Source organism: Pan troglodytes, chromosome 8, assembly GCF_028858775.2.
Source record: "Pan troglodytes isolate AG18354 chromosome 8, NHGRI_mPanTro3-v2.0_pri, whole genome shotgun sequence".
NCBI lineage: Eukaryota > Metazoa > Chordata > Mammalia > Primates > Hominidae > Pan > Pan troglodytes.
Genome location: NC_072406.2, coordinates 134,690,777 through 134,716,404, shown reverse-complemented (window position 1 = coordinate 134,716,404; position 25,628 = coordinate 134,690,777). Strand labels below are relative to the sequence as shown.

Here is a 25,628-nt window from a genome sequence, read left to right as displayed (position 1 = left end):
GAGGAAGAAGATCAGTTTGTCTCTTACATCATTCCATAATTTTACAATCATTCTTGATGGTAGTTTGACCATACACACAGCAAGATCTTAAAATACCTAACACAGTAAAAGTTAATATGCATGAAGTACATTCTATGTACCAGGCACTACAATGACATTGACTTTGGTCCAGTAAACCCATTTATATCCTAAAGGAAAAATTAGTGAGGTATGCAAAAAAATTATCTATAAAAATATTCTTCATCACAAAATCATTTACAGTAATGAAGAAATACAAACAAATATCTAGCATCTGACAATTTGTCAAATAATTCATGGCGTATCTGTATAAAAGAATACAATACAGGGACTTAAAATGATTGTGAGAAAAGATTTAATAACACAGAAAAGTAGCCCTATTATTTTTTAAAAGCAATGAAAATCTATTGAAACATAGCCATACGGTGAAATAAAAATGACATGGAACAGCATAATTTGTAGTAAAATTATCCATTTACTATTTGTCTCCCTTCTTCCTCCTAAAGCTTTGGAGATACCCCCCAAAATAAAAGCCTTTAAGTCTATTATTTTAAGAATACTTATCTCATTGATTCAAATGAAGAGGTGAAGGGTGTAGTGGGACAGGCCAGGGCTATGTGCAGATTGAGGAAGGCTGGGGTGGGGCAGAGCATTCGCTCATGGATAGCCAAGCTCGGGGATAAGAAATGCATGACCTATGGTTCAGGTAGAAAATGTGATACCTACTTGCAGTGGTTGTAGTTGTTGGATGCCACCAATCTAGAAAAAAAATGAAGCTGTTTAGGATTTTAGCAGATAATTTTTCCATTCCATAGTCATTTGTTTGACTGACAAAGTTAAATCCTTTTCCTTAGTACAGGACTTCTCAGAGCCTTGACCATTCCAGTTTATACTGTTCATGGCCAGTAAGGTCTAGAGTATGTAGCACCTCCCAACATATTTGGCCCAGGATATTTTCACTGTGGCACAAAAACACTTTGCGGATGGCTCCCTCAAAGTGAAAGAATTCTTTATTTGACAAATACGTGCAGAAGTATTACTCGGCTATGTTTCTAAAATGAAGGTCCTAATTTCCCATGGGTTAATTTAGACAGTTATTTTCATCTGAAATAATGGGAGGACCAAAGCCTCCTTCCACAGCAGCATCTCTGCCAGCACTTAGCACTATCAGCAGGCAATAGCAGGAGGCCACAGGGGCCCTCCACGGTGAAACAGACATGAGAGTGATGGCAGTGGGAACTCAGCTCGTCACCCTAACAAAGATCAGAGTCCTCAGAGAGAAATTACCCCCCCAAGGGGAGCCTACTCTACTCCTCCTACTTCTGGAAACAAGAGAGGGTGGAATTCCCAAGAGAAATATTGCTGGGCTGGGGTGGAGCAGACTCACCTGTCGTAGTAGAATTTATTTGGGTGACTGCAAGGAAAAGAAGAAAACATGAGTCAGTCCCAGTGCCCAGGATGATGAGCGAGAGAAATGCTGAGTGCCTGTCCCCATCTTGTCACTTAGAAATATTCCCCAAGAGTCATCCAGGAGAGTGGATAGTAAATATAAACCTTAATGGTTAGTCTCAAAAAAAGATGTTGGAAGAATTCGTTCTTACAGCCTGAAAGTAGATTGAACCCTTGTTTGCTATAGGAACCTACATAAGAAAGAAGCTAGTGCCTACCCATAAAATTCAAAGACACCAAAAACATTTGCTGAGGTTATTGCCCTGTTGAGGTATCAGAGAAACTGGCCATCTTGAAGAGAAGCTCAGGCTGGGAGGAGGCCAGTGCAAAGAGAAGTCTTGTCATGGAGAAAACCACACACTAAAATAGAGGCCCAAGGTCTTGGAGGCCCATCTGAACAGATGACACAGCGTCTTCACTGTGCTGACAGCTGTGGGAGAGCCAGCCATTGTGGGGGCAGCTCCACAGTTAGGACTCATTCCCCGAGCAGCACACATCATCCAGGACAACGGGTCCCGAGCCCTGATCAAATCAGGCATTTCCTGGGGCTGCCATGGCCCAGCCACAGCCCAGCTGCCTGCAGACCACATTGGCGTCATTGGTGTCCCAGCTGTCATCACACACGGTGCCCCAGGAGACTTGGTACAGGACCTCCACCTGGCCCTGACACTGGTCACCTCCATTCACCAGCCTCAGGGCCAAACCAGAATTGGATTCTAGAAAAGACAGGAAAATTAACTCTCTCTTGTATCTCCTAAAGGAAGAGGATCTGAGGTCAAGTGAAGTTCAGAATTCTTCCAGAAGGCCAAGGTTTCTGGGTCCCCAGTTAATGTTCTCCAGCAGCACAGACATTGATGGAAGCCTGTTCTTCATCATTTTAAGTTGATGTTCTTCATCAACTTAAGGGTTGTTTTCTAGAACCCTTGGGTGTGGACTGAGCTGTGCATGTTCTCTGATGGAGTTACCCCAGTGCCCAGCAATTCAAGTGCTGAGCCAGGCCTTCAGATTCAGAGGTTAAAGTGCAGGAGCCAAAGCATGGATCTGCAGGGACCACTGGGCTCAAGCACCTCTGCAGCAGGATGCAACCGAGACCAGCTACCAGCTGCCTGGCAAGGTGCAGCCCTAGGACCTGGTTCTTGGGAGAGTCCACCTCTCCACCTCTGGCTGACTCACTCTGCTCACAGGGACCACCCCATCAGGCCCGAGGCTTGTTCCTGAGTCACTTTCAAACCCACAGCTTGCCTTCAATCTGAAACAAAACCTGGACCTACTGAATACCATGAGCTACAGGGACAGTGGGCAGAAGCAACTATGAGGACACTTAGTTGTGCATACCTAGCAGTGCCTATGCCTGAGAATGGAGAAAAAATGGCAGAGTTAGGCCTCCATGAAGGAATGTCACATGCTAGACACAACACTGGGCCAGGCATCCTGATCCCTCTGTGTACCTGAACCCTGTCCTGTGAGCCTGGGAGCTGGGCTAAGATACTGACATTAGTCTAGTTCCTCTGGCCTTCAGCTTAGTATCTATAAAATGAAGCCCCTGTTCTCCCAAGAATATATACAAAGGGCCCACCAACACATGAAAAGATGCTCAACATCATTAGTCATCAGGGAAATGCAAATCAAAACACCATGTAATACCACCTTACACCCACTAGGATGGCCATGATGAAAAAGACATCATAACAAGTGTTGGTGAGGATATGGAGGAATCAGAATTCTCAGGCATTGCTGGGGGGAATGCAAACTTGGTGCAGCGGCTGTGGCAACTGTTCAGTGTTTCCACAATAAATTAAACATAATTACCCTATTACCGAGCAATCCCACTCCTAGGTATATATCTCCCAAAATTGGAAACACAAGTACAAACAAAAAACCGTACACTAATGCTCATAGCAGACTTATTCACAACAGCCAAAAGATGGAAGCAACCCATATGTCCATAAGCTGATAAATGGATAGACAAAGATGGCGTAGCCATACAATGGAATATTAGTTGGCAGTTAAAAGTAGTGGACTTCTGACACGTGCTAAAATATGAATGAACCTTGAAAACATTATGTCAAGTGAATGAAGCCAGACAGAAAAGGCTATGATTCCATTCATAGAAAATGACCACAATTCTTAGTAAAATCTGTATACAGCGACAGAAAGCAGATTAGTGGTTGCCAGGGGCTGAGGGAAAGAGAAATGGATTATGAATGGTTAAGGGGTAAGAGCTTTCAGTTGGGGATAATGAAAAAGTCCTGGAACTAGACAGAGATGATGGTAATGAACATGGGCAACAGCCAGGGAGAGGGAAGGTTCCATCTCGGGATAGAGGGGTAACGTCAACCAGCAAAGACCAGAAGTATCAAAGGAAAGGAAGGGTCCAACTGAGGGACTGCTATCTCTGTCACAAACATCCTGCCTGTTTTTTATTCTAATAGAAACAGTCATTCCTATTTTAAAAAGTAGCATCCTACAAGATTCAAGTAGAGCCTAGTGCCCCCATCCTTCCCGTCGCCCCAAAGGAACACAAAGATGGGTATAGAACTCTGGCTGAGCCGTCAGAGCTAATAGAGATGGTTTGGAAGAAAGCGCCTGTTTACAAGCAGGTCAATCAAAGTCCTCCCAGGCCTTGTCAGCCAGAGGTACTGGGACAGACTGACTCCTTCTCCTGGCAGGATATAGACTTGGGGCTGCCCACTGCTGTCTCTCAGCCATATGCAAAAAGCAAGTTGATAGTGAAGCCCACACAGATGAAAGAGTAGATGTAAGCAAAGCATGGGGAAAAAAGACTTGGAACTTCTGGAACCAGCTGTACCTGAAGCTCCAGATCCACCACTAAACATTCTGGATACCTGAGCCAATGAATTCCTTTTTAGCTTAAGAGTATTTGAGTTGAGTTCCTGCCATGTGCAAACAAAAGCATCCCTAATAATAGAACCTCTTAAAAGATCAATTGACAACTGGTAGATACCACATTGATTGAGGTAGGGAGCGGCCAGAGGCTTCAAGCAAGACCCAGGAGTTTCACCCAGACCTGCTGAATGCCAGTGCTTTGGCTAGACTCAAAGATGATCCTTATAAGGGATCCAAGCAGATTCTGTCCACAATTTCCAGCTCTAAGGCGATTAACTCTGTGTCTGGATGTGATGTCCAATTGAACCAAAACCAACCCTTTCCCTTGCAGGTTTTAGCAATTCACCAAGTCAGCAAGTCTCAGGATACCACTCCAGCAAAAATCCCCTGTGTGATCTTCCATCCCAAACCACAGGTAATAACAAGGCTTTGCCTGGCAGATCTCATGGGAGCTGCCCTCCCAACACCATGCTTGCTAGACACACAATGCACTGCAGTTCTTTGGAAGGAGCTGAAACTGACCAAGACCCAGGTCACACATGCACAGATACCCGTTTGCACTCCTAGCCCATATGCCTCCAATCCAAATGCTCCTTACTGGGGCCTCAAGTGAGAATTCCCTACCCCAACATATGTCCTTTCCTTACCATGAGCTTCCTCCTAAGGAGACGATCCCTCCTCTGCCCTACTGTCTGTGCTGTGTCCACCATACCCTCACCCAGTGCTACTCGGTAAGGGAGAAATGGAGCCCTGGGGAGCCAGAACTTTTTTCTTCTGCCTCTTCCTTGCACTGCCTCAGGAAGGGGATAAAGTCTGGGTTGTTGTTTGACTTTGGTCCCCTGTCCTAAGTGACCACAGGAACACTAGGCAGTGAATTCATATGGATTCTTAGCAGAGAGCTAACAAGTCTTCAAAAACACAGGAAACATAGGAGAAGCTTTGAGTGAGGAGATCAGAATGTAATTAGGAGTTTCTTCTGGAGCAAACTCCACCCCAAGAGAGGGAGCCCAAGGTCTTGAAGGCCCACCTGAGCAGATGACACCAGCGTCTTCGTGATGGCCACAGTTGTGGGTGAGCCAGCCATTGTGGGGGCAGCTCCACAGGTAGGACTCATTCCCTGAGCAGCGCACATCATCCAGGACAATGGGTCCTGAGCCCTGGCCAAACCGGGCATTTCCTGGGGCCGACATGGCCCAGCCACAGCCCAGCTGCCTGCAGACCACATTGGCATCATTGGTGTCCCAGCTGTCATCACACACGGTTCCCCAGGAGCCTCGATACAGGACCTCCACTCGGCCTCGACACCTGTCACCTCCATTCACCAGCCTCAGAGCCAAACTGGATTCAGATCCTACAGGGGAACACAAGAACCCTTCATCCATACTGATTATGAGGTCAAGGATTTAAGGAATGTTCCACACTCAGGGCACTTCCTAATGGCCAAAGTCACGTGTGCAGGTAATCACCTTTGAATACGAATACAGACAGAGGTTCAGCTTCATCATAGTGGAAGAAGCAGTGATGTCCTACTCCACCCAAGTCTATGGAAGCTCAAGTATTGGGGAAGCACCTGTGACCCCACTGGAGGTGACAGGAATGGACGCCTCACTCCTCATTCTGAGCTCCATTCTCACACAGGATGAAGCTGCACAGCTCCAGATAGGAGGCCAAGACCTGCCTCATGTTCAGGAGTTTGGTGGCACCCACATGATCCTCTCTGGCTTCTAGCAAAGTGCCAGGAATGGTAGGACATTGGCCAGACAGCTATGGGGACAGGCACTTTCCCCACTATTCGCAGGTCTGCAGCCTGTGGCCTGAGGGCCAGGAACAAGGTCCTAGTAGGATTAGGGAGCCCTCCAGGGCTTGTCCTGAGCACCTGGCTGAGGATCTTTCCTGACTACATAAAACAGAATCCCAGGAGAGACAGGTCACCAGCACCCTCCAGCCTCCAACATCAGACCCAGGACTAGGTTCCCAGGGAGTCTACCTTCCTCCCCAGGCAACTCGCGGAAACATGAAAAACAGAGGTGCCAGCTTGAGCCTCATTCTTTCATTTTCAAAAGAAACATTTGTCCAGAGGTAGAGAGTGAGCCCTAGGGAAGGGTGAGAGGATGATTTACCTCTTGGCGGTGCCGGTAAGTTGGTGGTCAGCCAAGTATCTGTAAATTGCAACAAAGAGAAAGGACAAAATTAGACTTGAGGGAGAAAAGCTACAAAAAGAAAATCTCTGGACCAGGCAAGCATCATGAAAACTATTCAATTTCTGGTTCCTGCCACTTGCTCCAAGTGCTACCCAAGTCTTCAGCTCAGTGAGCACAGCCAGGAACAAAGGCCTTGCTGGAGACCAGTTTGATCCCTCCTACCTCTGAAGTGTGAGATGTCCTCTTCTCGGCTACGAAGGGTTAGCCTGCCCCATCCAGTGACACATGGACTGATGGGCACATGTGACACCATTGCTGAGACTCTGACAGTTCGAGCTAAAATGTTAGGGGAACCAAGGAGCCGCCCAAAGGGGTATCAAGTTTCCTGGTAAGTGGAGGCACCAGAAATATTTATTATCCCTCTCCCTGCCCGAGCATGGCCTCTGCCTTTTCTGGATGCAGATATGGCCTTGCAAAATCTGGGGTGTTTGAAGGAGTGAGGGACAGAGGTATCAGGCCTGCACTGACATTGCTTGCCCATGGCAGAAGTCATGTTTAAGGCTTGAACTGACATTGCCTTCCCAGGTGACTTTGGCAGTCACTCTCAATTCTCAGAAAGGTTGTATCAGCTCTGAATATAAAGGAGCTAAAGCTCATTAAACATGAGGCCACTTCCCGAACCTGTAAGGCTTGTCCATTGTACAGTATGAAACTGCTTCATGAAACCTGAAATAAATTGAACAGAAGACAGAAGCCTCCTGAACCCTATGTCTGTTGAAGCACTATGCTGGGGTCTCAGTTACAGAGTGGTGGGAGGAAAAATAATATGCCCCACAGTATCCGCACAGAAAAGCAGGAGAGCTCTGTGGAGTGGGGAAGAGGTAACTGGGCAGAAAGAGAAGGGACATCCCGATGAAGGATGCTGGGGACTCACCTGGCCTGGGCGTTGACTGGGACTGAGCAGCTGTGAGAAAGAGAAGAGAAGGTCAGATCAGATGCACTATACAGAAAATGGCAAAACTGGAACAAAGATAGAAGGAACTGGGCAAGCCTGACACTCAGTCCATCCTAGTCCCTATCACAGACGGAGGGGCATTGCCATGTAAATTCCCACAGAGATGCACCATATAAGGGGTGCAGGCAGATCCTGGCCACTATTGTCAGCTCCGAGGTGAGTAACTTTGTGTCTGCCCAGGGTGACCAGGTTGACCCAAAACCAACACTCTCCCTTGGATGTTTTGGCAGTTCCTGAGTCAGCAAGGCTGAGGAGGCCACTCCAGCCCAAATGCCTTGTGTGATCTTACAGCCCCGACCACAGGCAATAACAAGGCCATGCCTGGCCAGCCTCATGGGGGCTGCCCTCTCCACACCAGACCTGGGGCACAGGCAGTGCTCTGCAGCATTCTGAGAGGACCTGAGGTCAAGGACTCCAAGCAGGCCTGACACAAACAGACATGCATTTGCACTCCTAACCCTTGAGCCTCTATTTCCAGACCTCCTCACTGGGTCTCAGCTGAGAACCCACTTCCAGACAAGCATCTTTAGTTCAGAGTTCCTTGTAGTGAGAGGATCCCTCCCTGCCCCTGCTATCTGTGCTGTGTCCACGATACCCTCACCCAGTGCTACTCAGCAGGGGAGAAATGGAGCCCTGGGGAGCCAGCACTTTTCTCTTCTGCCTCTTCCTTGCACTGCCTCAGGACGGGGATAAAGTCTGGGTTGTTGTTTCAGTTTGGAGCCCTGGCCTAAGTGGCCACAGCTGCACCGGGTACTGTAGCAAAATTCATAAAGATTCTTAGCAGAGAGCTAACAAGACTTCAGAAATATAGAAAACATAGAAAAATCTTTGAGTGAGGAGATCAGAATGTAATTAGGATTTTCTTCCTGAGCAAACTTCAACTTAAGAGAGGGAGCCCAAGGTCTTGAAAGCCCACCTGAGCAGATGACACCAGCGTCTTCATGATGGCCACAGTTGTGGGAGAGCCAGCCATTGTGGGGGCAGCTCCACAGGTAGGACTCGTGTCCTGAGCAGCGCACATCATCCAGGACAATGGGTCCTGAGCCCTGGCCAAACCGGGCATTTCCTGGGGCTGACGTGGCCCAGCCACAGCCCAGCTGCCTGCAGACCACGTTGGCATCATTGGTGTCCCAGTAGTCATCACACACGGTGCCCCAGGAGCCTCGGTATAGGACCTCCACTCGGCCTCGACACCTGTCACCTCCATTCACCAGTCTCAGGGCCAAAGTGGATTCAGATCCTACAGGGGAACACAAGAACCCTTCATCCATCCCCACCAGGAGGTCAACAATCTAAGGCAAGTTCCACACTCACGGTACTTCCTAATGGCCAGAGTCACCTGGGCAAGCAGTCACGATTGCATACAACTGCTACCAGAGGTTCAGCTTTATCATAGGGGAAGGAGAGGTGATACACTATACTGCCCGGGTTTATGGAGGCTCAGATTTTGGGGAAGCACCTGTGACCCCACTGGAAGTGACAGGAATGAATGCCCCACTCCCTACTCTGGGCACACACAGGATGGAGCTCCACAGGTCCAGAGAGCAGGCCCATGCTGGCCCCATGTTTAAGAGTTTGGTGGCATCCACATGGTCCTCTCTGGTTTCTGGCAAATTTCCAGGGATGGCAAGGACTTGGCCAGACAGCTGCAGGGACAGAAATTTTCACCCACCCTTGCAGGTCTGCAGTGCATGGTCAGAGGGCCAGGAAAGAGGTCCCAGCAGGATTAGGGAGCCTTCCAGTGCTCGTCCTGAGCACCTGGATGAGGATCGTTCCTGAACAATTGGAACAGGGTCCCATGAGAGACAGTCACCAGCACCCTCCATCCTCAAACATCAAACCCAGGGCTGACTCCCTAGAAACTCCACCTTCATCCCACCCAACCCACAGGGACATGAAAAGAGAGGGGCCCACCTTGAGCCTCATCCTATCAGTTTCAAACACAAAATATGTCCAGAGATAGTGAGCCCTAGGGAGGGGTGAGAGGATTATTTACCTGCTGTTGATGCACGTGAGGTTGGCCAAGTGTCTGTAAATAGCAACAAAGAAAAAAGACAGAAATAGACTTGAAGGGAAAAGGCCTAGAACAAAAGGTTCTCTGGGAGGGGGAATCAACCTGGCAATAATTCCACTTCCTGTTCCTGCCACTCACTTCCCATGTGTCTTCCCAGGTCTCCTCTGCTATGAACTCATCCACGGACAAAGGTCCTGCTGGAGACCAGACTGAGCCCTCCATTTCTCTAATCCTGGGGTATCTTTCTGTTAGAGGATGCCCCCACCATGCCATCCCACATCTGCTGATGCATGGACTGACTAGGACATCAGATGTCATTGCTGAGGCTCAGACACTGGCAGATAAAATGTTAGGGGAACCAGGGGCTGCACAGGGGACAACCAGGAATCAAGTTTCTGGCTAAGCAGAGACACTACAAACCTTTATTATCCCTTTCCCTGCCCAAGCACAAACCCTGCCTCTTCTGGATACAAATGTGGCCCATCATAATCTCAGAATTTTTCCAGCAGTGATGGATGGGGGTATCGAGCCTGCTCTGACAATGCCTTGAACAGGTCAGAGGGTGACACCCTCAATTTTCGAAACTATATGTGAGTCCTGAATATAAAAGGACCAAAACTTATTAAACATGGGGCCACTTCCTGAACCTGTAAAGGCTGTCCACTGGGACAGTATGAAACTGTTTCATGAAAGCTGAGAGGGGTTGAAAAGAAGACAGAGGCCTCCTGAATCCTATGTGAGTTTTCAAAGCACTGTGCTGTGTTGCGGGAAGTCAGGGACCCCAAACAGAGGGACCGGCTGAGGCCATGGCACAAGAACATAAATTTGAAGATTTCATGGACATTTATTAGTTCCCCAAATTAATATTTTTATAATTTCTTACGCCTGTCTTTACTGCAATCTCTAAACATAAATTGTGAAGATTTCATGGACACTTATCACTTCCCCAATCAATACCCTTGTGATTTCCTATGCCTGTCTTTACTTTAATCTCTTAATCCCATCTTCTTCATAAACTGAGGATGAATGTCACCTCAGGACCCTGTGATGATTGCGTTAACTGCAGAAATTGTTTAAACAATATGAAATCTGGGCACTGTGAAAAAAGAACAGGATAACAGCGATGTTCAGGGAACAAGGGAGATAACCTTAAAGGCTGGCTGCCTGTGGGCCAGGCAGAACAGAGCCATATTTCTCTTCCTTCAAAAGCAAATAGGAGAAATATCGCTGAATTCTTTTTCTCAGCAAGGAACATCCCTGAGAAAGAGAATGTGTTCCTAAGGGGAGGCCTCTGAAACGGCCGCTTTGGGAACGTCTGTCTTTTACACTTACAGATAAGGGATCAAATAAGCCCCGGTCCCCCGTAGCGCTTCCAGGCTTATTAGGATGAGGAAATTGCCTCCTAATAAATTTTGGTCAGACCAGTTGTCTGCTCTCAAACCCTGTCTCCTGATAAAATGTTATCAATGACAATGCATGCCCGAAACTTCATTAGCAATTTTAATTTCACCCCAGTCCTGTGATCTTGCCCTGCCTCCATTTACCTTGTGATATTTTATTACCTTGTGAAGCATGTGATCTCTGTGACCCACACCCTATTTGTGCACTCCCTCCCCTTTTGAAAATCACCAATAAAAACTTGCTGGTTTTGCTACTCAGGAGGGATCACGGAACCTGCTGACATGTGATGTCTCCCCCCAACACCCAGCTTTAAAATTTTGCTCTTTTGTATGCCTTCCCTTTATTTCTCAGACCAGCCGACACTTAGGGAAAATAGAAAAGGACCCATGTGAAATACAGCCGGTGGTGGCAGTAGAAATAATATGCCCCACAGTATCCACACAGAGAAACAGGAGAGCTCTGTGGAGTGGGGAAGGGGTGATCGGGCAAAAAGAGAAGGGACATTTTGAGGAAGGACACTGGGAACTTACCTGGGCTGGGTGTCGGCCGGGACTGGGAAACTGTGAGAAAGAGAAGAGAAGGTCAGATCAGGAATGTTACACAGAAGTCGACAAAACTGGAATGAGGAGGGAAAGAAATGGGTGAGTCTGACACTCAGTCCATCCTCGTTCCTATCACACAGGGAGGGACATTGCCATGCACATCCCCACAGAGATGCACCGTGTAAGGGGTTGAGGCAGATCCTGTCCACTATTGCCAGCTCTGAGGAGATCAAATTTTGTCTGCGCAGGGTAACCCGGTTGGCCTAAACCAACGCACTCCCTTGCACATCTTAGGTGTTCCTGAGTCAGCAAGGCTGAGGAAGCCACTCCAGCCAAAATCCCTTGTGTGATCTTCAAGCCCCGACCACAGGCAATAACGAGGCCAAGCCTGGCCAGTCTCATGGGGGCTGCCCTCCCCACACCAGACCCAGGGCAAGGCAGTGCTCTGCAGCGTTCTGAGAGGACCTGAGGTCAAGGACTCCAACCTCACACAACCCAGGCCTGATAGAACCAGACACCCATTTTGCACTCCTAACCCTTGAGCCTCTATTTCCAGACCTCCTCACTGGGTCTCAGCTGAGAACCCACTTCCAGACAAGCATCTTTGGTTCAGAGTTCCTCACAGTGAGAGGATCCCTCCTCTGCCCCGCTGTCTGTCCTATGTCCATGATACCCTCAACCACTGCTACTCAGCAGGGAAGAAATGGAGCCCTGGGGAGCCAGCAGTTTTCTCTTCTGCCTCTTCCTTGCACTGCCTCAGGAAGGGGATAAAGTCTGGGTTGTTGTTTGACTTTGGTCCCCTGTCCTAAGTGACCACATGAACACCAACCGCTGTAGCAAAATTCATACAGATTCTTAGCAGAGAGCTAATAAGACTGCATAAATACAGGAAACATAGAAGAATCTGTGAGTTCAGAGGAGATCAGAATGTAATTAGGATTTTCTTCCTGAGCAAACTCCAACCTACGAGAGGGAGCCGAAGGTCTTGGAGGCCCACCTGAGCAGATGACACCAGCGTCTTCATGATGGCCACAGTTGTGGGAGAGCCAGCCATTGTGGGGGCAGCTCCACAGATAGGACTCATGTCCTGAGCAGTGCACATCATCCAGGACAATGGGTCCTGAGCCCTGGCCAAACCGGGCATTTCCTGGGGCTGACGTGGCCCAGCCACAGCCCAGCTGCCTGCACACCACATTGGCATCATTGGTGTCCCAGTAGTCATCACACACGGTGCCCCAGGAGCCTCGGTATAGGACCTCCACTCGGCCCTGACACCTGTCACCTCCATTCACCAGTCTCAGGGCCAAACTGGATTCAGATCCTACAGGGGAACACAAGAATCCTTCATCCATCTCAAATATGAGGTCAAGGATAAGGCATGGACTACAATAAGGGCAGTGGGTAAAGTAGTCAAGTTTCAATACGAATGCAGAAGTCACCAGGGCATGCAGTCACGATGGAAGATAGCTGCACCCAGAGGTTAAGCTTTGTCATAGTGGAAAAAGTGATGCCCTATTCTACTCAAGTCTATAAAAGCTCAAGCTATGGGTAAGCATGTATGACCCCAGAGGAGGGGACAGGAATGGCCACCCCATTCCCCACTCTGGGTACACAAAGGATGGAGATACACAGCTACAAATGACAAGCCCAGACCCCCTCCGAATTCAGGAGCTCATTGGCACCTGCATGGTCCTCTCTGCCTTCTGGCAATTTGCCAGTGATGGCAAGACATTGGCCACACAAGTGCAGGGACTGGCACTTTCCCCGCTCTTCAGAGATCTGGATCCCATGGCCTGAGGGCCAGGAACGAGGTCCCAGTAGGATTAAGGTGCCCTCGAGTGCTCATCCTGAGCACCTGGATGAGGATCTTTCCTGACCACTTGGAACAGGATTCCATGGGAGACAGTCACCAGCACCCTCCATCCTCAAACATCAGACCCAGCACTGGCTCCTCAGAGATTCCACCTTCCTCCCACGCAACTCACAGGAAAGTGAAAAAAGAGAGGCCCACCTTGAGCCTCATCCTATCAGTTTCAAACACAAAATATGTCCAGAGACAGTGAGCCCTAGGGAGGGGTGAGAGGATTATTTACCTGCTGTTGATGCACGTGAGGTTGGCCAAGTTTCTGTAAATTGCAACAAAGGAAAAGACAGAATTAGACCTGAAGGGAGAAGGTGCAGAACAAAAGGTTCTCTGGGAGGGGGAATCAACCTGGCAACAATTCCACTTCTTGTTCCTGCCACTCACTTCCCATGTGTCTTCCCAGGTCTCCTCTGCTATGAACTCATCCACGGACAAAGGTCCTGCTGGAGACCAGACTGAGCCCTCCATTTCTGTAATCCTGGGGTATCTTTCTATCTGTTAGAGGATGCCCCCCCCATGCCATCCCACATCTGCTGATGCATGGACTGACTAGGACATCAGACGCCATTGCTGAGGCTCAAACACTGGCAGCTAAAATGTTAGGGGAACCAGGGGCTGCCCAGGGGACAATCAGGAATCAGGTTTCTGGCTAAGCAGTGACACCACAAACCTTTATCATCCCTCTCCCTGCCCAAGCACAAACTCTGCCTCTTCTGGATACAAATCTCGGAATCATAATCTCGGAATGTTTCCAGCAGTGATGGATGGGGGTATCGAGCCTGCCCTGACGATGCCTTCAACGGGTCAGAGGGTGACACCCTCAATTTTCAGAAACTATATGTGAGTCCGGAATATAAAAGGACCAAAGCTCATTAAACATGGGGCCACTTCCTGAACCTGTAAGGGTTGTCCACTGGGACAGTATGAAACTGTTTCATGAAAGCTGAGAGGGGTTGAAAAGAAGACAGAGGCCTCCTGAATCCTCTGTGTGTTTGAAAAAGCGCTGTGCTGGGGTCTCAGTTACACAACTGGTGTTGGGGGTAGAAATAATATGCCCCACAGTTTCCACACAGAGAAACAGGAGAGCTCTGTGGACTGTGGAAGGGGTGATTGGGCAGAAAGAGAAGGGACATTTTGAGGAAGGACACTGGGGACCTACCTGGACTAGGTGTCAGCCGGGACTGGGAAGCTGTGAGAAAGAGAAGAGAAGGTCAGATCAGGAACGTTACACAGAAGTCGGCAAAGTGGAACGAGGAGGGAAAGAAATGGGCGAGTCTGACACTCAGTCCATCCTAGTTCCTATCACACAGGGAGGGGCATTGCCATGCACATCCCCACAGAGATGCACCGTGTAAGGGGTCGAGGCAGATCCTGTCCACTATTGCCAGCTCTGAGGTGATCAACTTTGTGTCTGCCCACGGTAACCCGGTTGGCCTAAACCAACCCTCTCCCTTGCACGTCTTAGGCATTCTTGAGTCAGCAAGGCTGAGGAAGCCACTCCAGCCAAAATCCCTTGTACCATCCTCAAGCTCTGATCACAGGCAATGACAAGGCCATGGCTGGCCGGCCTCATGGGGGCTGCCCTCCCCACACCAGACCTGGGGCACAGGCAATGCTCAGCAGCGATCTGAGAGGACCTGAGGTCAAGGACTCCAACCTCACACAACCCAGGCCTGATAGAACCAGACATCCATTTGCACTCCTAACCCTTGAGCCTCTATTTCCAGACCTCCTCACTGGGTCTCAGCTGAGAACCCAGTTTCAGACAAGCATCTTTAGTTCAGAGTTCCTCGCAGTGAGAGGATCCCTACCCCGCCTTGCTCTCTGTCCTGCATCCATAATACCCCCACGCCGTGCTACTCAGCAGGGGAGAAATGGAGCCCTGGGGAGCCAGCACTTTTCTCTTCTGCCTCTTCCTTGCCTTACCTCAGGAAGGGGAAAAACTCTGGGTTGTTTGAGTTTGGTCCCCTGTCCTAAGTGACCACAGGAACACTAGGCAGTGAGTACATATGGATTCTTAGCAGAGAGCTAACAAGTCTTCAGAAATATAGAAAACATAGAAGAAGCTTTGAGTGAGGAGATCAGAATGTAATTAGGAGTTTCTTTAGGAGCAAACTCCACCCCAAGAGAGTGAGCCCAAGTTCTTGAAGGCCCACCTGAGCAGATGACACCAGCATCTTCACTATGGCCACAGTTGTGGGAGAGCCAGCCATTGTGGGGGCAGCTCCACAGGTAAGACTCGTGTCCTGAGCAGCGCACATCATCCAGGACAATGGGTCCTGAGCCCCGGCCAAACCGGGCATTTCCTGGGGCTGACATGGCCCAGCCACAGCCCAGCTGCCTGCAGACCACATTGGCATCATTGGTGTCCCAGTAGTCATCGCACACGGTGCCCCAGGAGCCTCGGTATAGGACCTCCACTCGGCCCTGACACCTGTCACCTCCGTTCACCAGCCTCAGGGCCAAACTGGATTCAGATCCTACAGGGGAACACAAGAATCCCTCATCCATCCCTATCATGAGGTCAAGAATCTAAGGAATGTTCCACACTCAAGGCACGTCCTAATGGCTAAAGTCACCTGGGCAGGCAGTCACCTTTGAATATGAATAAAATCAGAGATTCAGCTTCATCAAAGTCAAAGAAGCAGTGACACCCTATTCTGCCTGGGTTTATGAAGGCTCAAGTTTGGGGAAGCACCTGTGACCCTACTGAAGTTAACAGGAATGGAAACCCCATTCCCTAACCTGGGCACACACAGGACAGAGCTGCAAAGCTACAGTAGGCAGGCCAGACTCTCCCCATGTTCAGGAGCTTGGTGGCAATCCTATGGTCTTGTCTGACTTCTGAAAATTTCACAGGTATGACAAGGCCTTGGCCAGACAGGTGTGGGGACAGTCACTTCCACCGACTCTTCACACCTCTGCAGCCCATGGGCTGAGGGAAAGGAATGAGGTCTTAGTAGGATTAGGAAACGCTCCAGGGCTTTTCCTCAGCACCTGGATGAGGATGTTTCCTGACCATTTGGAACGAGATTCCACGGGAAACAAGTCACCAGCACCCTCCAGCCTCCAACATCAGACCCAGAGCTGGGTCCCCAGAGACTCTACCTTCCTCCCATGCAACCCACAGGGACATGAAAAACAGAGGGGCCCACCTTGACCCTCATCCTATCATTTTCAGAAAAAAACATTTGTCCAGAGGTAGAGAGTGAGCCCTAGGGAGGGGCGAGAGGATTATTTACCTACTGTCGATGCAGGTAAGGTGATGGTCGGCAACGTGTCTGTAATTAAAACAGAGACAAAGGCTAGAATTAAACTTCATGGTGAAAATCTCCAAAAGGAAAGGTCTCCGGAGAAGGCAAACATCATGAAAACTACCCCACTTCTGGTTCCTGCCACTTGCTCCCCATGTGTCTGCCCAAGTCTGCAGCTCAGCAAGCTCAGCAAGGGTCATAGGCCTTGCTGGAGACCAGTTCGATCCCTCCTGCCTCTGAAGTGTGGGATGTCATCTTCTCAGTCACAAAGGGTTAGCCTGTTCCATGCACTGACACATGCACTGACGGGTACATCTAACACCATTGCTGACACTCTACTAGCTCGAGTTAAAACGTTAGGGAAACCAAGGAGCTGACCAAAGGGGTATCAAGTTTCCCAGTAACTGGAGGCACCAGAAATATTTATTATCCCTCTCCCTGCCCGAGCATGGCCTATGCCTCTTCTGGATGTACATGTAGCCCTGCAGAATCTGGGGTGTTGGAAGGAGTGAGGAAGGGAGGTGTCAGGCCTGCACTGACATTGCTTGCCTGTGGCGGCAGCCATGTTTAAGGCTTTAGCTGACATTGGCTTCCCAGGAGACTTTGGCAATCAATCTCAATTCTCAGGAAGGTCATATCAGCTCTGAATAGAAAAGGGCCAAAGCTAATTAAATATGAGGTCACTTCCTAAACCTCTAAGGGTTGGCCATTGGGACAGTATGAAACTGCTTCATGAAAGCTGAGATAAATGGAACAGAAGACAGAAGCCTCCTGAACCCTATGTCTGGTTCAGAAGCGCAATTCCAGGGTCTCAGTTACAGAGCAGGGGGAAATTGTATGCCATGCAGTATTCACTCAGAGAAGAACGAGGGCTCTGTGGAGTGCAGAAAGGGATAATTGTGCAGAAAGAGAAGGGACATCCCAAGGAAGGACTCACCTGGCCTGGGCGTCTCACCTGGCCTGGGCGTCGACCAGGAGTGGGCAGCTGTGAGAAAGAGGAGGTCAGATCAGATGCACTATACAGAAGCTGGCAAAATCAGAACAAAGGTGGAAGGAACTAAACAGATCATGCCTTCAGTCCACCCTAGGTCCCCATCACAGAGGGAGGGCATTGCCATGCACATCCCCACAGAGATGCTCCTTGGAGGGTGTCTGGGCAGATCCTGTCCACTATTGCCAACTCCAAAGTGATTAACCTTGTGTCTGCCCATAGTAATCAGGTTGACACAAAACCTACCCTCTCCCTTGCATGTCTTAGCAGTCCCTGAGTCAGCAAATGTGAGGAGGCCACTCCAGCCAAAGTCCTGCCTGTGATGTTCCAGTCCAGCCCACAGGCGTTCATAACAATGCTTTGCCTAGCAGACCTCATGGGGGCTGCACACTCCACACCAGACTGGTGAACAGGCAAGAAACTGCAGTGCTCTGGAGGGAGTTGTGGTCAAGGACTCACAGCCCCCAAATCTCAGGCCAGAGAGGGACAGACACACATCTGCACTCCTAGCCTTGTGTCTCTATTAAGACACCACCTTATTGGGCCTCAGCAGAAGACCGCGCTTCCTAGCAGGAGCCTGTGGTTCTGGGCTCCTCACAGGGAGACAGTCCCTCCCCCATCCTCTATATGTGCTTCATCCATGTAACCCTTATGCAAAATCTTTCAGTAGGGGAAAGATGGAACCCTGGAGAGCCAGGGTGCTATACTTTGGAGGCTTGTCCCGTCCAAGTGTTATGTTGCAATTGAATCCCCAAGTTTAGAGGTGAGGCCTGATGCACCAGGTCTGGGTCATGGAGACCAACCCTGCATGAATAACTTAGTGCCCTCCCTGGTCAGGGGTGAGTTCTTCTCTTAGTTCCTAGCAAGAGCTGGTGGTTGAAGAGTCTGAGCCCTCCCTCTTGCTCTCTCTTCCTTCCTCCCTCACCTTGTGACCTCTGCCCAGGCCACCTCCCCATCCCTTTCTGCTAGGAGTACAAGCAGCCCGAGGCCCTCATCAGAAGCTGAGCAGACGCCTGCACCATGCTCCTATGCAGCCTGCAAAGCCAAGACCCTAATCAGCCTCTTTCCTCATGAACAAACCCACCCCAGCTATTCCTTTCCAGCCACACTAAAAGACAAAGACCTGGCACTTTCCTCTTCTCCCTCTGCTTGCGCTGCCTCGGTAGGTGAACAAAGGCGTAACCCTTATTTCACTTTGGCCCGTTGTCCTACCTGACCTCCTCAAAACCTGGCAATGAAGACTCATGCAGTTTCCTAGGAGAGAGCTAAGGAGATATCAGATACATGGGAAGTTTGAAAAGCTCTGAGTGAGGAGATCAGAACATAATAAGACCTCACTTCCTAAGCAAAATCTACCCCAAGAGGGGGAGCCCAAGGTCTTGGAGGCCCACCTGAGCAGATGACACCAGCGTCTTCACTGTGCTGACAGTTATGGGAGAGCCAGCCATTGTGGGGGCAGCTCCACAGGTAGGACTCATAGCCTGAGCAGCGCACGTCATCCAGAACAATGGGTCCTGAGCCCTGACCAAACCGGGCATTTCCTGGGGCTGACGTGGCCCAGCCACAGCCCAGCTGCCTGCACACCACATTGGCGTCACTGGTATCCCAGCTGTCATCACACACGGTGCCCCAGGAGCCTCGGTATAGGACCTCCACTCGGCCCTGACACCTGTCACCTCCATTCACCAGCCTCAGGGCCAAACTGGATTCAGATCCTACAGGGGAACACAAGAATCCTTCATCCATCTCCATTCTGAGGTGAAGGAAAAGGCATGAACAACACTCAGGGCAGTGGGCAAAGTAGTCAAGTTTGAATACAAATGCCAAAGTCACCAGGGCACACAGTCACAATGGAAGATAGCTGCACCCAGAGGTTAAGCTTTGTCATAGTGGAAAAAGTGATGCCCTATTCTACTCAAGTCTATAAAAGCTCAAGCTATGGGTAAGCATGTGTGACCCCAGAGGAGAGGACAGGAATGGACACCCCACTCCCCACTCTGGGTGAACACAGGATGCAGATACACAGCTACAAATGGCAGGCCTAGACCCCCTCCATATTCAGGAGCTTATTGGCACCTGCATGGGCCTCTCTGCCTTCTGGAAAATTGCCAGTGATGGCAAGGCCTTGGCTACACAGGTGCAGGGACCGGCACTTTCAACCGCTCTTCAGAGGTCTGGATCCCATGGCCTGAGGGCCAGGAACAAGGTCCCAGCAGCATTAAGGAGCCCTCCAGTGCTCGTCCTGAGCACCTGGATGAGGATCTTTCCTGACCACTTGGAACAGGATTCCATGGGAGACAGGTCACCAGCACCCTCCATCCTCAAACATCAGACCCAGCACTGGCTCCTCAGAGATTCCACCTTCCTCCCACGCAAGCCACAGGGACATGAAAACAGAGAAGCCCACGTTGAGCCTCATCCTATCAGTTTCAAACACAAAATATGTCCAGAGATAGTGAGTCCTAGGGAGGGGTGAGAGGATTATTCACCTGCTGTTGATGCACGTGAGGTCGGCCAAGTATCTGTAAATTGCAACAAAAGGAATAGACAGAATTAGACTTGAAGGGAAAAGGCGCAGAACAAAAAGTTCTCTGGGAGGAGGAATCAACGTGACAACAATTCCACTTCTTGTTCCTGCCATTTGCCTCCCATGTGTCTGCCCAGGTCTCCTCTGCTGTGAACTCATCCACGGACAAAGGTCCTGCTGGAGACCAGACTGAGACCTCCATTTCTCTAATCCTGGGGTATCTTTCTATCTGTTAGAGGATGCCCCCCCACCATGCCATCCCACATCTGCTGATGCATGGACTGACTAGGACATCAGACGCCATTGCTGAGGCTCAGACACTGGCAGCTAAAATGTTAGGGGAACCAGGGGCTGCCCAGGGGACAATTAGGAATCAGGTTTCTGGCTAAGCAGTGACACCACAAACCTTTATCATCCCTCTCCCTGCCCAAGCACAAACTCTGCCTCTTCTGGATACAAATCTCGGAATCATAATCTCGGAATGTTTCCAGCAGTGATGGATGGGGGTATCGAGCCTGCCCTGACGATGCCTTCAACGGGTCAGAGGGTGACACCCTCAATTATCAGAAACTATATGTGAGTCCGGAATATAAAAGGACCAAAGCTCATTAAACATGGGGCCACTTCCTGAACCTGTAAGGGTTGTCCACTGGGACAGTATGAAACTGTTTCATGAAAGCTGAGAGGGGTTGAAAAGAAGACAGAGGCCTCCTGAATCCTCTGTGTGTGTTTAAAAAGCGCTGTGCTGGGGTCTCAGTTACACAGACGGTGTTGGGGGTAGAAATAATATGCCCCACAGTTTCCACACAGAGAAACAGGAGAGCTCTGTGGAGTGGGGAAGGGGTGATTGGGCAGAAAGAGAAGGGACATTTTGAGGAAGGACACTGGAGACTTACATGGACTGGGTGTCGGCCGGGACTGGGAAACTGTGAGAAAGAGAAGAGAAGGTCAGATCAGGAACGTTACACAGAAGTCGGCAAAACTGGAACGAGGAGGGAAAGAAATGAGCGAGTCTGACACTCAGTCCATCCTAGTTCTTATTACACAGGGAGGGGCAATGCCATGCACATCCCCACAGAGATGCACCGTGTAAGGGGTCGAGGCAGATCCTGTCCACTATTGCCAGCTCTGAGGTGATCAAATTGTGTCTGCCCAGGGTAACCCGGTTAACCTAAACCAACCCACTCCCTTGCACATCTTAGGTGTTCCTGAGTCAGCAAGGCTGAGGAAGCCACTCCAGCCAAAATCCCTTGTGTGATCTTCAAGCCCCAACCACAGGCAATAACAAGGCCATGCCTGGCCGGTCTCATGGGGGCTGCCCTCCCCACACCAGACCTGGGGCACAGGCAATGCTCAGCAGCGTTCTGAGAGGACCTGAGATCAAGGACTCCAGTCCCACGCAACCCAGGCCTGACATGAATAGAAACCCATTTGCACTCCTAACCCTTGAGCCTCTATTTCCAGACCTCCTTACTGGGTCTCAGCTGAGAACTCACTTTCAGACAAGCATCTTTAGTTCAGAGTTCCTCTCAGTGAGAGGATCCCTCCTCTACCTTGCTGTCTGTCCTATGTCCATGATACCCTCACCCAGTGCTACTCAGCTGAGGAGAAATGGAGCCCTGGGGAGCCAGCACTTTTCTCTTCTGCCTCTTCCTTGCACTGCCTCAGGACGGGGATAAAGTCTGGGTTGTTGTTTCAGTTTGGGGCCTGTCCTAAGTGACCACAGGAACACCAAGCCCTGTAGTAAAATTCATACAGATCCTTAGCAGAGAGCTAACAAGACTACATAAATATAGGAAACATAGAAGAATCTTTGAGTGAGGAGATCAGAATGTAATTAGGATTTTCTTCCTGAGCAAACTCCAGTCTAGGAGAGGGAGCCCAAGGTCTTGGAGGCCCACCTGAGCAGATGACACCAGCGTCTTCATGATGGCCACAGTTGTGGGAGAGCCAGCCATTGTGGGGGCAGCTCCACAGGTAGGACTCGTGTCCTGAGCAGCGCACGTCATCCAGAACAATGGGTCCTGAGCCCTGGCCAAACCGGGCATTTCCTGGGGCTGACGTGGCCCAGCCACAGCCCAGCTGCCTGCAGACCACATTCGCGTCACTGGTGTCCCAGCTGTCATCACACACGGTGCCCCAGGAGCCTCGGTATAGGATCTCCACTCGGCCCTGACACCTGTCACTTCCATTCACCAGCCTCAGGGTCAAACTGGATTCAGATCCTACAGGGAAACACAAGAACCCTTTATCCATCCCTACCATGAGGTAAGGATCTAAGGCAAGTTCCACACTCAGGGTACTTCCTAATGGCCAAGGTCGCCTGGACAAGCAGTCACGATTGAATACGACTGCAACCAGAGGTTCAGCTTCATCATACTGGAAGGAGAGGTGATACCCTATTCTGCCCGGTTTATGGAGGCTCAGATTTTGGGAAAGCGCCTGTGACCCCAGTGGAGGTGACAGGAATGGACACCCCACTCCCTACTCTGAGCACACACAGGATGGAGCTCCACAGCTCCAGAGGGCAGGCCTATGCTATCCCCATGTCGAAGAGTTTGGTGGCACCCATGTAGTCCTCTCTGGCTTCTGGCAAATTGCCAGGGATGGCAACGCATTAACCAGACAGCTGCAGGGACAGAAATTTTCACCCTCCCTTGCAGGTCTGCAATGCATGGCCAGAAGGCCAGGAATGAGGTCCCAGGAGTAGGGAGCCCTCCAGGGTTTGTCCTGAGCACCTGAATGAGGATCTTTCCTGATACTTGGAACAGGGTCCCACAGGAGACAGGTCACCAACACCCTCCACCCTCTAACACCCGACCCGGGACTGGTTCCCCATAGACTCCAACTTCCTCCCACTCAGCGCACAGGGACGTGAAAAAGACAGGGGCCCACCTTGACCCTCATCCTATCATTTTCAGAGAAAACATTTGTCCAGAGGTAGAGAGTGAGCCCTAGGGAGGGGTGAGAGGATTATTTACCTACTGTCGATGGAGGTAACGTGATGGTCGACAACGTGTCTGTAAATTGCAACAAAGACAAAGGCTAGAATTAAAGTTGAGGGAGAAAAGCTCCAAAAGGAAAGGTCTCTGGACAAGTCAAGCATCATGAACATTCCTCCATTTCTAGTTCCTGCCACTTGCTCCCCATGTGTCTGCCCAAGTCTGTAGCTCAGGGCGCACAGCCAGGGACATAGGCCTCACTGGAGACCAGTCCGATCCCTCCTGCCTCTGAAGTGTGGAATACCCTCTTCTCAGCTACAAAGGGTTTACTTGCCCCATCCACTGACACATGGACTGATGCGCACATCTGACACCAATGCTGAGCCTCTCACACTTGAAACTAAAATATTAGAAGGATCAGGGAGCTGCCTAAAGGAGTATAAAGTCTCCTGGCAAGTGGAGGCAACAGAAATATCTAATATCGCTCTCCCTGCCTGAGCATGGCCTCTGCCTGTCTGGAGGTAGATGGGGCCCTGCCGCATCTGGGGTGTTTGAAGGAGTGAGGAATGGAGGTGTCAGGCCTGCACTGACATTGCCTGCCCATGGACAGGCATGTTTAAGGCTTTAGCTGAAATTCCCTTCCCAGGAGACTTTGGCAATCACTGTCAATTCTTAGAAAGATCACACCTTCTTAACCATGTCTGGTTAAGAAGCTCCATGCTAGGGTCTCAGTTACAGAGCAGGGAAAATAGTATGACCCACAGTATCCACACAGGTAAGAAGGAGGACTCTGTGGAATGGGAAAAAGGATAATTGTGCAGAAAGAAAAGGGACATCCCAAGGAAGGACACTGGGGACTCACCTGGCCTGGGCGTCGACCGGGACTGGGCAGCTGTGAGAAAGAGGAGGTCAGATCAGATGCACTATACAGAAGCTGGCAAAACCAGAACAAAGGTAGAAGGAACTAAACAGGTCACGCCTTCAGTCCACCCTAGGTCCCCATCACAGAGGGAGGGGCATTGCCATGCACGTCCCCACAAAGATGCTCCTTGAAAGGCATCTGGGCAGATCTTGTCCACTACTGCCAGCTCCAAAGTGATGAAGTTTGTGTCTACCCATAGTAATTAGGTTGACACAAAACCAACCCTCTCCCTTGCACATCTTAGCAGTCCCTGAGTCAGCAAGTATGAAGAAGCCACTCCAGCAAAAATCCAGCCTGTGATCTTCTAGCCCAGCCCACAGGCATTCATAACAAGGCTTTGCTCAGCAGCCCTAATGGGCACTGCCCGCCCCACACCTGACTGGTGTACAGGCAAGATGCTGCAGTGCTCTGGAGGGAATTGCAGTCAAGCACTCACACCCCCAAAACCCAGGCCAGACATGGACAGACACAGATCTGCACTCCCAGCCTTGTGTTTCCAGTCTGATGCCTCCTTACTGGGCCTCAGCGGAAGACCCTCCCTTCCCAGCATAAGCCTTTGGTTCTGGACTCCTCCCAGTGAGATCGTCTGTCCCCCAACACCTATATGTGCTGCATCCACCTCACCCTCACCTAAATCTTTCAGTAGGGGAAAGATGGAACCCTGGAAAGCGAGTGTGCTATAGATTGGATGTTTGTCCCATCCAAGACTCATGTTGGGATTGGATCCCCAAGTATAGAGGTGAGGCCTGATGTGCCATGTCTGGGTCATGGAAGCCAACCATTCATGAACAACTTAGTGCCCTCCCTGATCAGGGGTGAGTTCTTCTCTTAGTTTCTAGCAAGAACTGGTGGTTGAAAAGAGCCTGGGCCTTCCTTCTTGCCCTCGCTTGCTTCCTCCCTTGCCACATGACCTCTGCTCAGGCCACCTCCCCATCTCCTTCTGCCAGGAGCACAAGCAGCCTGAGGCTGTCAGCAGAAGCCAAGCAGATACCATGCTCCTATGCAGCCTGCAAAGCCAAGACCCAAATCTGCCTCTTTCTTCATGAATAACCTGAACCCAGCCATTCCTTTCCAGCCACACTAAAATGCAAAGACCCAGCCCTTTCCTCTTCTCCCTCTGCTTGTGCTGCCTTGGTAGGGGAACAAAGGCATGACCCTTATTTCACTTTGGCCCATTGTCCTCTCTGACCTCCTCAAAACCTGGCACTGTGGTGAAGACTCATGCAGTTTCCTAGAAGAGAGCTAAGGAGATATCAGAAACACAGGAAAGGTTGAAAAAGCTCTGAGTGAGGAGATTAGAACATAAGACCTCGCTTCCTGGGCAAAATCTACCCCAAGAGAGGAAACCCAAATTGCTGGCGGCCCACCTGAGCAGATGACACCAGCGTCTTCATGATGGCCACAGTTGTGGGAGAGCCAGCCATTGTTGGGGCAGCTCCACAGGTAGGACTCGTGTCCTGAGCAGCGCACATCATCCAGGACAATGGGTCCTGAGCCCTGGCCAAACCGGGCATTTCCTGGGGCTGACGTGGCCCAGCCACAGCCCAGCTGCCTGCAGACCACATTGGCATCATTGGTGTCCCAGCTGTCATCACACACGGTGCCCCAAGAGCCTCGGTATAGGACCTCCACTCGGCCCTGACACCTGTCACCTCCATTCACCAGCCTCAGGGCCAAACTGGATTCAGGTCCTACAGGAGA

At 50.2% G+C, this 25,628-nt stretch overlaps 1 protein-coding gene across 2 annotated transcripts in view; it reads right to left on the bottom strand.

Moving 5' to 3' along the window:
- Window positions 1–25,628, bottom strand: part of DMBT1 (deleted in malignant brain tumors 1) — a 71,075-nt gene that overhangs the window by 17,089 nt on the left and 28,358 nt on the right. For both annotated transcript variants that reach the window (XM_024346655.3, XM_024346654.3), the window contains exons 17-37: window positions 25,295–25,618; window positions 23,868–23,897; window positions 23,045–23,083; window positions 21,965–22,288; window positions 20,960–20,989; window positions 20,026–20,058; window positions 18,928–19,251; window positions 17,483–17,530; window positions 16,534–16,572; window positions 15,448–15,771; window positions 14,451–14,480; window positions 13,521–13,553; window positions 12,425–12,748; window positions 11,416–11,445; window positions 9,467–9,499; window positions 8,387–8,710; window positions 7,390–7,419; window positions 6,435–6,473; window positions 5,342–5,665; window positions 1,406–1,432; window positions 745–777 (exon numbers count right to left, since the gene is read on the bottom strand). In XM_024346655.3, the coding sequence (XP_024202423.3) occupies window positions 745–777; window positions 1,406–1,432; window positions 5,342–5,665; window positions 6,435–6,473; window positions 7,390–7,419; window positions 8,387–8,710; window positions 9,467–9,499; window positions 11,416–11,445; window positions 12,425–12,748; window positions 13,521–13,553; window positions 14,451–14,480; window positions 15,448–15,771; window positions 16,534–16,572; window positions 17,483–17,530; window positions 18,928–19,251; window positions 20,026–20,058; window positions 20,960–20,989; window positions 21,965–22,288; window positions 23,045–23,083; window positions 23,868–23,897; window positions 25,295–25,618 (2,742 nt within the window). The remainder of the gene's footprint in view (window positions 1–744; window positions 778–1,405; window positions 1,433–5,341; window positions 5,666–6,434; window positions 6,474–7,389; window positions 7,420–8,386; window positions 8,711–9,466; window positions 9,500–11,415; window positions 11,446–12,424; window positions 12,749–13,520; window positions 13,554–14,450; window positions 14,481–15,447; window positions 15,772–16,533; window positions 16,573–17,482; window positions 17,531–18,927; window positions 19,252–20,025; window positions 20,059–20,959; window positions 20,990–21,964; window positions 22,289–23,044; window positions 23,084–23,867; window positions 23,898–25,294; window positions 25,619–25,628) is intronic.